The following is a 15,872-nucleotide window of genomic DNA, read 5'->3' as shown; positions in this document are numbered from 1 at the left end:
AGGTCTCTGTCTCATGAAAACTACACTCCAATTTTTTATGAGGGCTTTCATGGAGAAAACCAGCTGTGCCATAGTAATACCTGGGTGAAGCAGGTGAAAATAAGAATGCTTTGCTCCCACTTCATTTAAGTAGCTACTCCTAAGCTGACAAGTGGGCTGTTCACCTTACTGAGAATGTCAGGAACAGTTTCCAGCAAATTTTGGAGGCAGGCGTGACTATCCTCGCTGTTCTTCATGTGATAAGCTCCTCACAGCTCTGAATTTGCCCCTCTGCCTTATTCTTCATGGTTTTCTCTGCCTTTATTTTTCCATTATATATTTGTAGAGGATAAAAAAGGTGTATACTTGGAGACACACATCTGTATAGCTGTACTGTAGACATGTGTCTCTTAACCAAATTGCTAGCATGGGCACAGAACTGCAGAAGCAGACTCAAATCATAGTTTTATGCTTCAGAACTTCTTTCAAGTCTCGAGCATGAGATGTTATTGAAGGCATTAATGAGGAGGCAAAATGAAGCTTTAAACAGAAACAGCTGCAACCCTAGATGTGGAGGAACTAGTAGGCTTTGGAATTAGGTAATAGAACAGCTTATTACAATAAGAAGGAAAAGCTCCTTTTCAGGAAAAAAAAATATAATCCCATTTGGAAACATAAGACCAGAACACCTCCTTTTGAAAGCAGACAGGCCAGTGCGCTGTTTCTCTTCATGAACCTTTAATAATGCCACAAAGGAGAGAACTCCCTCTTGATGATGTCTACTCCCTCTATTGATGAAACTAGAAAATGCTGCCAGGGAGCACTTACCTGCATGGGCTCCAAGAACACCTGGGAGGACACACAACCCTGCACTAGGGTTTGAGGAGAAAACGCAGCATGGAAATTAAGAAAAACAACCCCTGTGTTGTGCTTGGGTATGTTTTTCAAAATAGTCTGCCTTTTTCTATGGAATTTTAAGAGTTGTCTGTGATACTTTTGGGGAGACCATGGAGCTTGTGGCTTCTCAGATCAAAAGAAGGATGCTTAGGCCCCATGGAATCAGTAATCTTAACAGTAGTTTCGTCTGAAACAGGTGAGATTCAAGACTTGCATCGAAGCTCTTAGCTAGTCTGTCCTTAAATGTCTTCCATTCCCTACATAAGTAAAAGAATAGGTCTTGAAGCAGAACAGGGTTTGGGTGTGTTTTGTCTTTCATCTCAAAAAATTTAATGGCTGTAGTCTTCACTGACAAATATGAAACAGATTTGAACTCACCCATGCAGGTAACAGCTGTGGCTTAATAAAGCTGAAACACTAAATATGGTGTGGGTTTTCTGTAAAGAACCTGACAACCATTGCCATTGAACTGCTTCCAGTGAGAGGAGACTCTAAAGATCCCCACCAGGAGAGGAGGGCAGGAGTCGGATCCTGTAGCTGAGGGTCTGTTTCCTGCAGCCCAGGTAGGGACTGAGCTGGCTTGATGGCTGCCAGCCTTCATGGTGCTGTGCAGTGTTCTTCCTCTTCACGTGTTCCACTCCTGTGTTTCTGTACAGTTTGGGCTTTCTCAAGTTTGTTCCTTTCTCCTGCTAAAGGTTTCTGTGCCTATGCTTGAAGAGAGCAGAGAAAGTCTCTACACAGGATCAAGCAAGTTTATTTGTCCCATGGAGCTTTAGCTTCACTGGTCCCTTTCCTTTCGTTCTGCTGCTGTGAGGTTCCCACCAGAAGAGTTAGATATCTTGGGTGACCCATGCTACCTGTGGGACTTATGTCCATGTGGACTCATGACCTCTATGCGGGGTCCTTCTGCACAGACTGTCACACAGGAGTAGCAGAGCAAAGTAAGTGTCCGTTGTGGTTAAATATGTAAGTCCATCTTGTCAAACTGGCAAAGGATGAAAACACACTTGGGCCAGAACATAATCGCTGGTTGAGCTTCTCTGAAGACCCAGTCCTGATAGCCCTGCAGTCGTATGTACTGCACGCTCTGAGCATCCTGCCTATAGCTATGAGTTTTTCTTAAAGGCAACAGCTTCTCCCGACACGAACGGGAGAATATGCGCGTCACACCTAGGACCGGCAGCCCCGCTCTTCCCACCGGGCGTCGGCGCAACGGTGAAGCGGCGCTGGACTTCGCATACTCAGGCGAGGGAGTCCCCCGGCTGTGCCTCCGGAGCGATTGCGCCGAAAAGCAACTTGCTCCCTCCCCAGAACGCACCCGCACGGTGCCAGTGGGGACGCAGCGCCCCGTCGGGGCCGCGCGGGGCAGCGCCGGGCAGCCGCGGCCCCGGTGCTCGCGAAGCCTGGTGGGGCTGCCCGCCGCCGCGCCCCGACGTGGGCCACACGGGGACTAAGTCTCCCGCCCTCGGAGGGAAGCAGGCGGGCCCTGCCACCCCAGACCCGACGGGGCGGGGGCGCGGCAAGCAGCTTCTGTGCGCATCGCGGCGGGGGGGGGAGTGACTCTGGCAGCCTGCGGCGCTGCTGCCTCCTTCCCTCCCCTTTTCTCTCGTAACTTTTTTTTTTTTTTTTCTTTTTCCTTTTCCCTTTCCCTCCCTCTCCCTCCCAACAAAGTGACCGCGGCGGCGGCAGCAGCTCCGGAGCAGTCTGAGTACCGGACGCCGACATGAGCCCCTTGGTGCCGCCGTCGGGCCGCGCTGCTGCGGGCTGAGCCCGGGGGCGGGAGACGCCCCGAAGGCGCACCGCTACCGGAGGCAGGGGCACCGAGAGCCCAGGACCCCCGGTCATCCACGGGGTGCCCGGGACAGCGGCCGCCGCTATGTCGGCACAGAGCCTCCTGAGCAGCGTCTTCTCCTGCTCCTCCACGGCCGCCGCCGCTCCCGCCGCCGCCAAGAGCCTCTCCAAGCGGAGGCTCCGCCAGACGCGCAGCCTCGACCCCGCCATCATCGGCGGTGGACGGGAGGACAGCGAGGGCGCGGGCCGGGTGCCGCGGCCGCGGGCCTCCGGCAGCCCCCCGGGGGACCGTCGCACCCCTCGGGGCCCGCCGCCTGCCCCCGGCGCCTCATTCTCCACCCCCAGCACCCCGCTGGAGCGGTCGCCGCCGGGCAGCGTCCTCTTCGACGAGGAGAGCCCCCGAGGGAAGCGGAGTGCCGGCTGCGAGCTGCCCTTTCTGGCGCGCACCCCGTCGGCCTCAGCGCTGAGCGGACCTGCCAACAGCATCTTCTCGTCGCCGCGGCGCTGGCTGCAGCAGAGGAAGGGGCAGCCCTCGCCGCCCGGACCTCGCCCCACCGCCTACGTCGTGTGGAAATCCGAGGTAAGCCCGCCCGCCCCCCAGGGACGGGAACCCGCCGCTCCACCCTCTCCCGGCACCGGGGCCGACGATCTCCAGGACGGGGCGGCCCCGCAGGTTTCCCACCTGCGCCTCCCACCCAGGGGTGGTGAGTGCCCGCGGGAGGACAGGGCACAGCCCGGGCTGCGGCGGGCGTATTGTGGAGGCCACCATGGGAAACTGAGCTCCACAATGATGGTGGGGCAATGGCAGCATTTGATCTTCCCTCAAAGAGGCTGCATCTGCAGTTGTCCCCGGTGTGTAATACCTTCCCCTGCCAGTTTCACACCTCGTAAAGAGAAGTATGCGATGGCTTCTAACAAGATGCACAAATTATTTTTAATGCGCGCACACAGCGAGCTGTGATTTATTTGACAATGCACATGTGTCAAAACCGCATGAGGAGCGATCGTATTCCAAGACAAATCCAACTTTGCAATGCAAATATTTATTCATTTAGCTTGGATGTTGTCGATGTTGGGCTGCAGATACTGTACAATGTGGACAAATGTATTAAAAGAATATGGCATTATTTCTTGATAGCTGTTGCTTGGCAAGTTGGTCACACACTGCTCTTTGTAGTGGGAGAAGAATGTTTTTGTTTGATGAAATTCTCCATCCAGTTTGTGGCAATGAGGTTTCCCAGTTAACTGTTTAGTACTGCCTAATTTCCATTTCAGATTTATTTATTATAAATAGCCAGTATTAACTAGATCAATCAACAAAACATCCCCATTGTTCCAGCGGGATGCAGAAGTGATGAAGAAGGATGAAAAAATTGTTGCCTTGCACAGTAATCTGGGATCCGACACCCAGCTAGGCACCATGGTGGCACATGATCACCAAAAGCAGTTTATGAGGGCAAAGGCTGCCCTGACCACAAACAAATCCCTGCATCGTCCTGGTAGCTTGAGGTATAAAAGTGGTCACCCTTTTCCACTTGGGATGGAGTGTCAGTGCTTGGGCAATGACTTCAGGCGTGATGCTGCATGGTGTTGAAAGAGGCAGAGAAGATTTTTATCCCTTTTCAAAACTGGATTAGCATTAAGTTTCATGACCAGAAGTTACCGTTAGCAGTGTTTCAACTCGATGCTTGAATTGTAAGATAGTTAAAAAGTCATGATTTCAAATGGCTTTGCGGATTTTGCCGTGTCAATGACAAAACACCTCTGCTGAGACAGTGGGTAATGACCTTTAGATGGTCACACTAATTAAGGGTAAGTTGGCTGCTCATCCTCTTATAGTTTGCTAAGGAGCATCAAGAAGTGTAAGATATGCAAGATTTCCAATGCAGAGTTCCCTGACTAAACCCAAGACTCAGAGGTTGACCTCCAGTCCACAGATGTAAGAGGATCTCCCTGTTTTCACTGTTGAACACTTGTGGCATTATTTTCAGATCTCTGTGTTGTCAGACTGTGTGGTATGGCACATCTTCAGGCTGCAAATTCAAAAGTACAATTTGTTTTCCTAATTTGGCATGTATCTAGTGTTTTTAAATAGTCAAACCTGTTTTTTTTTTGGGGGGCACGTATTATGTTACTAATAACACAATTGCAGTATAGCAATGTAATTTGTAGTTAAATTTGATTCAGTGCAGTTTCATGTGATGTTACAGCGCTGTTCTTTGACAATTTGTTGTTTTCTTGACAGTTGAGCCGGGGTAGGATTCTTTCATATGTTTCAGAAATGGGTGTTTATACCAACAAAGTGTGGTCTTACATTTTGGACTCTTCTGTTAATGAGGCCTGATTTTTATTGTTACTGAGACATATGTGTGAGTATAGTTAAAAAAAATAATCACCTTTACATTAGGAAGAAAACCCCTCCGTGTAATTCTAAGAGGTCAGTTCTGGGTCTGAGTCTGGACCTGAGAACAGGTCTGAGTTCAGTGCTGTCAGGACAAGTGACTACCCACATCACTGTGCTATGTCCCCATGCCGGGGCTGGATTGTATGTCAGCTGCCATATAGCTAGGTACCTGCTGGTTTCAGCATTGCTATTTTCAAGGCATTATACAAATATTAACTTAGTTATAATGATCAGCAATGACATGTATGAATTATTTTAATCTATATTTTAAAATAAATTGCACATGCATTGTTGTTATAATATTCCCCCTCTTATTGCAGGCGTGCATCCTAATGGTCATTCAGTTTGGTTTTATCACAAAAGTAGCATTTCTCATAAAGGATTTAGATGTTTGCTTCCTATTTAGTCTTTATTGGACAATGACTTGTTCAGGTTTTAGGACATGAAGGATTCTCTGTCTCTGGGGTTTCACTTTAGCTGTGGCAAAGCAAGTGTGCTGGAGCAGGTGAAAAAAAGCAGATTTAACTGGGTGAACAGGAAGCAACTCTAATATCGTAACCTTAAAAGGTCCTATTATACAAATCATTGCATTCTCAATAGGTAATCTGTAGTTTCATTTTTTTTCAGCTTTGAAAATGAAATACATTGTGGTGATGATTTTACTCAGCTGTAAAAGACAGCTGAGTAGATGACTGCAAGCATGGAAGTTTTGGTTTGAGGACTTACAAATTCCCATCCTATTAGCTGGGTAATAAAAGAAGCATTTGTTGCAAAAACTGTTTTACTTATGTTCATTCTAACACCTTTAGTAAAATCTGTAGTTTTTGGAAAGTATTTCTGTAAAGCCACTGTGCAAGAAAAAGGGTTAGGCAGTCAAAATAATATTTTAGGAGATATACGTGGGCATTATTTACTTCCCCATACCTTAATCTCTAAAGCAGTAAAGAGATGTAAAAATGCCATGAAGATTTTCTCTTCAGAAGCCCCCAGAATAGTACCTTGAGAGCAGGACCTCCTTTACCTGTCACAAGCCAGATCTGCCTGGTGATGTGTATCGGGACACAGTGAAGATGATGTTTGCAGCATGAACTGGGCAAATCCCACCCTTGGGCAACCCAGCACTACAGGACTGTGGGGCAGGAGCTCCTAGCCCAGCTGTGTCCATGTTTTAAAGAGTGTGCTGAACACTCCCCTACCAGCTGATCTGTGATTTCTGTGTATGAGGCCAAAATAGCTTTGATATTAGGTCAGGAGGAGGATGGATGGAAAGGTTTTAGCTCAGTTCACACAGCCATTTGTAAACAATTTTTAATGGAACACCAGAGTTCACAGGGTATTTCCAGTTTCAACAGTGGTTCGCACCTAAAGGCTTTACACAAAGAAAGGTGTTAGACCTATATTTTTGGATCCACAGGTATTTTAATACAGAGCATCATGTGATAGAGGTGTCTCCCGCTCCCAAGTGATCTGTCTCTTCTTTGTTGACATGCAGTTTTATTCACAAGGATATTTTATGACTGTAAAGATTATTTTTAGTAGAGCTTTACTATGCTGACACACGTATTTTCCCCATTCTATTATCTGCCCATGTATAAGCTGCTTAAATAAAAAAACATTTTTGGGTCTGTTGAAATCAGTGCCAACATTTCCAGTAGTTTCAGTGGGGAAGAGTCAAGGGGGATTTGTAACAAGGGGAAAAAGCACTCATACTCAATTCCCATGAGGTCTCAGCTCTCCCTTTAAGCCATTTTCTTTAAAGAAAATGAACTTTCACTTAGAAAATTGTCTGTTATGACTGTTATGCTTTCATTAAGAGTTTAATAAGGTTGTGACTCTCTAAGTAAACTACAGATCATGGGAAAAGGTGGTAAAAATGTGTAGAGATACCTTAATGCCTTGATTCTGCCAACATTTAGTCATACATTTATGCTTAAGTATGTGAGTGGTCCCATACAAGTTAAGGGTGCAAGTGTTCTACAGTGACTGACTGGAATACCTTTGCCAGATGTAAAGTCCAAAATAGCTCAAAATGAATAGATTGGTGTGAAGTCTTGAGTTGTGTGAATTCTTATGCTTACTTTTTTGTTGTAAAGACGACAGTGAAAAGCCACAGCGTGTGTATAACAAATACAGCAAATCATGTGAATGTATGTGAGTAATCTCTTTCTTATGATAAACCAAATGTACACACTTAAAGTTATATGGCCTGATTATTTTGTTATCATACTCCATGTGTTACTGACTAATTAAACATTAACATCTCCAGCTAATATGCTCTTTTGGGGGAGAGCTATTTTTAAAGTAATGGTGGAGTAACACCTGCAGCCTGCAGCCACTGGGAAGCAGGAGGCAGCATCATTAGTTTTCGACTTGCTTCTTGTTGCTGTTGTGCTGCTGCAGCAGGCTGGCTCAGCCCTTCCTCACTTCTTCCTCCTCCTGGCACAGCCTGCAGTTAACATGCTTGCTTGCTCAAGGAGGCTTTCTGTTGAGTACATGGGGTGAGGGGTTTCCCATGGTGCGGGAGGGAAAGTTGCCCTGGTTCTTTACCAGGTCTTGGGGAAGAAGCCAGGAGTTGTATTGGTGTCTCCAGAGCTGTTGGCTGGCCAAGTTGTGGCTAGTAGCAAGGATGTTGGAGATGCTCATCTGCAATATCAGAACATTAGTTAGGATAAATTATTTTATAATTTCTGGTTGAGTCATATGGAGTGATCACTTAGGGCATAGCTGTCGAAAGTATGAGCACTCACAACACCAGTTTCAGCTGATAGGTGCCTCAAGAGGTCAGCTTTCATAAATTTTTGCTTGATACTTCTAGAACTTGAATCCATTGGGAAGGCAATCTCAGATTCCCTCTTTCCATAGCTTTTTGCTTGCCAAAGTTTCCTCTTAAGCATCACTGGTTTTTTTTTTTTTGCAAATTAACTCCAATTTTCCAAATTGCTGTGAATGGCCAGCTTACTTCTTTCTGCTTTTTTACAGCCAGTGCTTGCTTCAAAACTATGCTGATGGAGACAGATGCATGAAAAATGCTTTCAGAGGTAAAGGGCAAAGCAAAATCCTTAAAAATTGGGCAAACTAAGTGGTCACATTCCCTTAGGGATATATATTTTTGGGTGCTTCAAATGAATATTTTTCTTTGAGGTTAGTGGGACAAGTTGTTTTGTAGGGAGAATGGATGGATTGCGTAATGAAATTTACAGGAGCAGAACCTGTTCATCGTGAATTTAGAGAAGGGAGAGCATTTCGTTATTTTTCTTTCCCCTATTCAACTTGTAAGCAATGATTGATAATATGTATTCTGGGAAAAAAGAGAGAAAGGAGGCAGATTTCTCCTATCTGTTAAGATGAAGAAAATATGAAATAGAGGTATACATGCTGTATCGCTTTCAAAAGATCTAGCATGAGATATGTAAGCAAAGACATCCTTTCCCCAGTTCTCAGTAGGCATTGCTCTTCAGGTGGTGCTGATGTGACAGCATGTTTGTCAAACCAGGGGTTAAGCTGAAACTTTTGAGATGTAAAAGCAAAGCTGCTGCACATGGAACTCGGTATAAGGCTCTGACACTGAAGACTGCAGTAGTTCACATCATCTAAGGGTCAGTACTCCCCAGTAAACTCATTTAACTCCATACATGCAAATATTTTAATGGAATACCTCCCTTGTGACAATGCCATATTTATTGCTCTCCAGTTGAGATAGTTTCACAGGCTTTATCTTTGCTGAACTCTAGGCCTCATGTTTTAGACTTCATTGCTTCTGCATTTGCTTATGTTTATTGTGTGGCTTGTTATGATGAGATGCTCTAGAACTGTTTCCCCATCAGATGGAAAATTTGTTTGTCTTCGGGAAGGAATCACAGGGAGTGTATTAAATTGCCATCAGCATTAGTTGATCTTTTTGCCATAATGATCTCTGAAGAGTGACACATAGCTGAAGTGTGAGGTCAGTGTCTGTTATCCTTAAGCACCTTGATATCTAACCTGTATGTTTTTCTATATGGATGTGTCCGTATTCCCATGTAGAGCCCTGATCAATTGTCCAGGGAGCAAAATGGGGGACTACCATGTTTAAATGGGTTTTTGTTGCTTTGGGTTTTTTGGTTTTCCTTTGAACAGTTAAAAAACTGGGTGCTCCCCAATCATCAAAATTGTAAACTTGTCATTTTTTCTTTTGAGGATTTCTAATAAGATGAGTGGGAAATATATTTTGGAAGGGTTTTGGTTTGGTTTGTTTTTGTTTTTTTTTAAAAAGAAAAAAGCGAAAAACTTTGTGTGCTAATATTTGTGTTCTGCTTTATTTTCTTCCATAAGGCACCCTAAAACACTAGACACACAGATTAGTTTCAGCCTAAGTCTGTCCCATTCATTGCTGTTAGAGTTCTATATTTGCAAAATTTGGTGGGCAGAAATGTTGTGGGTGTCATATGAAGAGGAATGCCATTAAAGTAACTAAATATATTCAATATTTCTGAATTTGGCAAATGCACCCTTCCCATTCCCAACTAAATTACGTTTGAAGACATTTGGTGAAAATATGGGAGTTGACAGCTGGGACAGACAGAATTCTCCCCAAGTGTGCATTGCTTAAGTAAAGGGAAAGGAACTTGTGAAAATAATAGAAATGAGACTGTAAAGTATCCTTGAGCAGCCTTTCAAATATCAACAACCCAGCCTGCTGTCTTGACTGTGACGGAGCTGCAGCACATTTGACTTTGCATACTCTCTTGGATGACAAGTACTGCAACTCTGACAATTTGCAGGTGGAGAACTTTTCAGGTAATTCTTCACTCTTTTTCAGTGTTGTGGCTGTATAAGCATATAGGTATGAAGCATGTTTTGGCAAATTCTGTTTTCCTGCCAGATGTAAATATCATAATGGAAACCAGCAGGGATTTCTGAGCACTTAGGGCTGAACGCTCATGGTTGTGTACTAAATCACATCACTTTCAGAGTTGCAGCATTGAAATCTTCATATAAAAAGGTAGTGAAAATGAAGGTTATAATTGCAATATTATCTTAACAAAGATGTCTCATTAAACATGAATAATGCTGCTCATATTTGATTTTCTGTCTGTGTAGTGTAGCATTTGAGAATATAAGGATCACTGGAATTAAGCCGATTTTTAAAACATAACTTATGCATATCCTGGGTTACACTGCTTTTTTTAACTGAATCGGGTATCTGGATGGTGGGAGAAGAGGACAAATATTCCTTCATCTTATGGAAACTGAAAGGGGAGCAATAAGGAGGTAAGAACAAAAGTCAGACTTCATTGGAATTTGGTATTATGACTCGTCCAATTTTGCAAGGTATTGACCTGTCAGATTTTGATCTGAAAGAGTACTCAATGGTGTGCTTTACTTTTGGTTGGTGAATAATACTCGTCAAAACAGCGTATCAGGTAGGTAGCAAAGGCTTTAGATATCATTCAGTACTAGGAATCTTACTTCACCTCTCTTCAAAGCTTTTATACCTATTGTTTAGTGCAGATTTTTAAGCAGTGCTTGTTATATGCATATATATATATTAATTATTCTTCTTCTGTAGCAATAATGCATAATAATGGAAAAGCATGCACAGGCTTTCTGGTTGAATTTCAGCTTTTCCTAGATGTGTACAGACTGCCTATTTCAAGTTACATGTCTGTTCCACTCTGGTTGTCAGCAAGAAGTTAGTAAATCCCCGGGAGGGTTAAGAGTGTTTTTAAAGGATTTGATGAGCTTCCAGTGCTTGATGCTTGCCACATTGTCATACTGAAACCAGATGCTGGGTACCACATGTTCATGTTTTTGGAGCTAAGTAGGTTAGGTACTGTGTCTCTGGCCTATAAAAACAGACATCAGTTTCCCACCCTAAAGCTCTCGTCCCTGGGTCATCATCCTCACGATCCTGGCTATGGGAACAGCTTGCATCAGCCTCCCAAGTTGTGACACCAGAGATGTTTTTTCTGGATCTTCCTACTTGCTCTCTTCTGTATCCTCCCAAAGAAAAGACCTTTTGATTTACAGTATTTATCCATAAGGACTCTTTGACAGTGTAAGGTCAAAAGGAGGCTTTTGAGCACTGCACTTAGTGAGGATTCACATGAGTGCTCAGGCCTATGTGGAAACTGCCTGTGGCTGCTGAGAACCTGGAAGAACTTTGGGTAGATCTTGCTTTTCTCTTTTCCCTCATGTTCATTTATGGCTTCCTGTTCCTCAGACTTAGACCTTTTCAGGTTGCGCTTGTCTTTTATCCATTTCTAGTTGTCCTTCATATGTATATAGAATCATAGAATCATAGAACAGTTAGGGTTGGATTAGGGTTGAGTCATAGAATAGTTAAGGGTGGATATCTTCAGCTATCGTCCATGCCAAACATTAAAAAGGAAGATAACGCGGATTTTTCTCTTGTTTTCATCACCTGAAGTTTGTACTAAATAAAAAGCTGCTTTACTGTAGCTGTAGCCTACTATTTGGATTGGCCAAGTCAAATGTTAATGAGTCCTTTTTTTCTTATAACTGGTTTGTCTCATAAATGGACAAAATGGCTTTCAGCAAAGTACAAAGTATGATACAGACTTTGCTAACAAATGAAAGATTTGTGGTTGGTTTGTTTTTTTTTCAAAGTGTGATTAGGATTACTTTTGCCCTGCCTCAGTCACACTTCTCCAAAAGACTGGCTTCCTGGATTTGATTTTCGCTGATGAGACTGTACCTTCACTGAACATCTATAGCTGATTTAGTAAGAGAAAGACTAATACAAATTTTCCATTGCTATTTTCAGGTTTTATTTGCTTTATCCCTTTGTTTTCTGCCACTGTTGTAATATGGCAAGATGTTTTTTGAGTGCTTTTTCTTTTTCTCTGAAGGGTAATTTCAGTTGAGTTGCACCCTACTGAGAGTAATGTGGTGAGAAACCAGTTGGCAGTGCTCTGTTCAGTTTTCATTTGCTTCTCTCTCTAAAAGTCTAAAAATATTCCTCCTACAGGAAATGTTTTTCATTCTGTTATGTCTTTTGCTTCCCGTAGGAGGTATTTCTTTTAATTTATTGAATAAACCTTTCTGAATTGTATTCCCATAAGAGTTTAGGCACAATAGAGTCTTTGGGCAAACTGTGCAAGAGATCTCACCATCTTCTGTTTTTAGAAGATATGCAATTGTTTCTTTATACAGTGCTGTCAGGCTCTGGGACAGTCTGACACTTAAGTGAAATGGGAGAATTTGAAGCCGAAGAACACAGATTAACACATCTGCTATAACTTCTCAAACGTTGTTTTGATTGTATGTATCACATATTTATCCTTCGTATCTTATAAAGAAATCCCTCTTCCCTTTTCCCTGCCCTCAATATTAAAGGATTCTGGGCAATATTTTGATCTCGATCTCATTACCACAATTTCTTTTGTAAGTGTATGTGTATATAGGAAAGCTAAATCCTCATAACATCCTGGTTGGAAGTCATCTATGTTTAGCTGTTAATTTAATTTGGATGACAGTGCAGGCTGTTATTTGAAAGGGGCAGTGGGGAAAGAGAGACTGGGATAGATTACATTTTCATGCTGCAGAATAAGACCCTATCTACTCTATCTTAAATTAGAACAATATGGTTGAGTTTTCTTGTGGCTATTTCATAACATTCCTGCTGACAAAATATGGTATGCTCTTTGCTTCACTACTGTTTTTCAAGCATGTGTTTGTGTCTCTGCATCAAATGATGGCTCTTGTAGCAGCGTGCCATGGGGACACGTCTCATAGGTCTTTATGTGTATTTGCAAATGATATACAAAGTAGGCCACTCCAGAGAGCTGGTACCAACGCATAGACAGCTGGGAGAATCAGATGAATAGATTACTTCAATAAACATGTTTAGAAATTTTATTTATTTCCACGGATAACGTGCCTTAATTCTATATTCACTAAAGGAACATGATGTAATTTTATGTTTTAAAGCAACTTTCTAGCAGAATAATTAGTAAGATTGCATTAGTAAATGTGCATATTTGAAGAATCTCTGGCACACTGTCCAGAATGCTTCTTGACCCTTTTCTCTGCTTGGAGGTCTGAGCACATACCATTTCCACGCTTTATCAAGGTTCAGATGAAACCTTTCTGTTTCATAAACTGCTCCTCAACAGCAGCAGAGCTAATGTGATTCCTTCTTGGAGTGAAATATGTAACAGAGCCTCCTGCCTGTGTTTTTGGTGTGTTTTTTTTTTTTTTAGCCCAGATACATCTAAATTACACCATCTCGCATAGATGGTTGTAGGAGCAAAAAGGTAACCAGCAGTTCAAGGGAAGTGGCTTCACCCATTGGAGTCCACATCTGGGACAAAGGAGGTGTTGATATGCTGGAGCAAGTGGAGTGGAGGGCCATCAGTACAGATAGGGGATGAGAGTACTTAATTCCACTTCTACTGCTTACATGGGGACTAAGGAAAAGATGGAGCAGGGTGCTGTCAGAGTTTCACAATGGCAGTCACAAATTGCAGCAAGAGGAATTCTGAGCAGATCTAAGGAAAAACCTGCTCACAGCAGGATTGGTTCAATATTGAAATGGGTTGTCCAGGCAGGCTCTGGAATCTCTGTCCTTGAAAATATTCACCCCTTCACAGGGCAAGACGCCAAGGAACCTGAATGAAAACTGCTGTGTTCCCTTGTGCTACAATGTACCTTTGATGGAACAGAAGTTACTGGGTTACTTCAGAAAGTATGATGCTCTCCATCATTGATATTTGAAGCAGGCTTATAAGAAGAGTGATTTCTTTCATTGAATTGTTCTCCAAAGCTGTTGCTGTGCTTCTGCTCTGCATGGCATACCCTACCATTACACTGCAGCTACATGATTGGTGTCTTACAAATGCAAAGAAAGCCAGGGTGGGTTTTTTTAAAGATGTCAGTAAAATTTAAGAAAACCCAAACAACCAAACCCTTCTCAAACTCAAGTGTTTTGTAGAGACAGCTTGACACTGCTGTAGCAGAAGTTCAGCAGGGATTTGGCATGGAAGCTTCAGTAACTACTTGCCAGGTAGGTTTCCTGCCAGCTCATTTAACTAAGCCTGCCTGCATATTCCAGCATTAGGGAGCCCAGGGCTTACAAGTTATCTACCAGGACAGTGTGCTGTTGAGAGCTGCTCTGAAATGGAGCTGTCTGCTTTTCTGAATTATCTCACTTTAGGTTTAAAAATATTGAACACTGGGCAAAAAACACTGTCATCTTTCCCTGACCCATTTCATGGTAGTTCAGTGTGCTCATGACAGTCCTTATGATGTGCTGTCTAAAACACTTCATGCCTGTAGTAAAATGATGGTAAAGAAGCAATCCTTAAAATTTAGCTTTTCTAAATCTCATTTTTGTCATCTTCCTGAGTGCATTATAAGAGTAAAAATAATCTTGGAGAGAAATGAAAGAAGAAAAAAATCTAAGAGGTATTTGAGAAGGAAAGGAAATCTGCTGAGCTTTGAGCTGGGAGTTGCATCAGAGACACAGGAAAGTAGGTGTGGCAGTAGGACAGTTGAGGCTTTGCCTATATTGCTTTACACAGCACCAGGTTAACCTGATCCTGACCTTACAATTTAGGAGCTTAAGGGTACAGTTATGTAACTGAGATCAGTCAAAGCTAAACTAAACTAGACTGGAATAGGCAGATGGGGCCACATGGCCCAGAAAAAGCTGGTACCAAATTGGCTCACTGAACTAAATGCATCCATGCTGCTATTTAAAAGGATCACAGGTTGTAATTTGCTGCTGTTTGCAATGCAGTGGTGGGGTTTTTTGAGCTTCTGGAGTATGTTGGTCAACATTTGATCTCCTGTGTCTCTTCTTCTTGCTCTTGAGAAAACGATTTTGGCAAGCCTCCATTTAGCTGGCAGAGGTTTTGTCAGGCAGCTGCAGCCTACAACATTGAGTGTGAAATTGGGCTGACAGAAGGACCTTGACCACGGTAAAACAAAGGCTTGATGGCTTGGAGTCATAACCTTCTGCAGTCTCGATAAGTACATTTTTCCTTGAATGGACAAGAAAGTAAAAGGAGAGAAAAGGTGACTGTGGATTACAGCTGCATGGTTCAAATAAAAGGAGACAAGGAAGAGGAGAAGACTGAAACAAGGTAAGAAATGAGTAGTGAATTAAAACCTCATTAGGACTGGAGAACAGGATTGCCACCAAAGTGTCACTGCTGTTTGAAGAAGAGAGCTTTAACTCCTGCTTGGGCATCAATGCCCCATCTTGCTCATGGCGTGACGTCCTGGTTTTCTCCTGGGAGTGCTGTGCCAGGGGTGCTGTCCTGGCGCTGCTCTGCACTTTGTAGCTCTGCCTACTGTGCCACATGGCCCTCAGGGAAGCTTCCACCCATGGTGTGGCTTGATAAGATGGGAGGTTGCTGTTCCGACCATCATCTCTAGTGATGAGATTTTCCAAAGCCCGTCTCACTCCTGAAGATGAACCTCGAGCTCCTAGATCTAGACAGTTTTTGAAATCTTATTCTAGATCTTTTATATCCTCTTTTTTTGTTATAGTAATCAGAGCCTCCTTCCTTTCTTCTTCCTTCCCACAGGAAGACGTCTGTGCTGCTGAGGCCTTCCACACAGCTGAATACCATTTTTTAGCAGTAAAGGGGTCTTATGTCTTGTCCATATGTTTTCTTGAGCTGTTTCTCATTTCAGTAGCACTTTCAACTTGTCTCTCTAAATATTGTTCATGCGTTATTTGTGCTTGTTTTGTGGTGATGACTGTGTTCTTTAGCACAATTTGCTATATTATATTTGCCTCCTACTCTCATTTGTTGTTTTCAGCTTGTGACAGCTTACCTGCTTGTTTTTT

General features: G+C 43.2%; 1 protein-coding gene across 2 annotated transcripts in view; it reads left to right on the top strand.

Moving 5' to 3' along the window:
* Window positions 1-2,186: 2,186 nt before the first annotated feature.
* The window catches only part of LOC133218232 (rho GTPase-activating protein 6-like), a 267,808-nt gene continuing 254,122 nt past the window's right edge, over window positions 2,187-15,872 (top strand). Inside the window, exons 1-2 of one of the 2 annotated variants that reach the window (XM_061364454.1) lie at window positions 2,187-3,247; window positions 4,557-4,632. In XM_061364454.1, the coding sequence (XP_061220438.1) occupies window positions 2,753-3,247; window positions 4,557-4,610 (549 nt within the window). In that variant the 5' untranslated portion in view covers window positions 2,187-2,752 and the 3' untranslated portion in view covers window positions 4,611-4,632. Of the gene's footprint in view, window positions 3,248-4,556; window positions 4,633-15,872 lie in introns of those variants that run through there. The other variant, XM_061364453.1, reaches the window with a different exon arrangement.

The sequence above is a fragment of the Neopsephotus bourkii genome, unplaced genomic scaffold (assembly GCF_033783945.1).
Source record: "Neopsephotus bourkii isolate Nb327-2 ecotype Australia unplaced genomic scaffold, CSIRO-AGI_Nbou_v1 NB_1234, whole genome shotgun sequence".
NCBI classification, from domain to species: domain Eukaryota; kingdom Metazoa; phylum Chordata; class Aves; order Psittaciformes; family Psittacidae; genus Neopsephotus; species Neopsephotus bourkii.
This window is presented reverse-complemented; position numbering and strand designations above follow the sequence as displayed.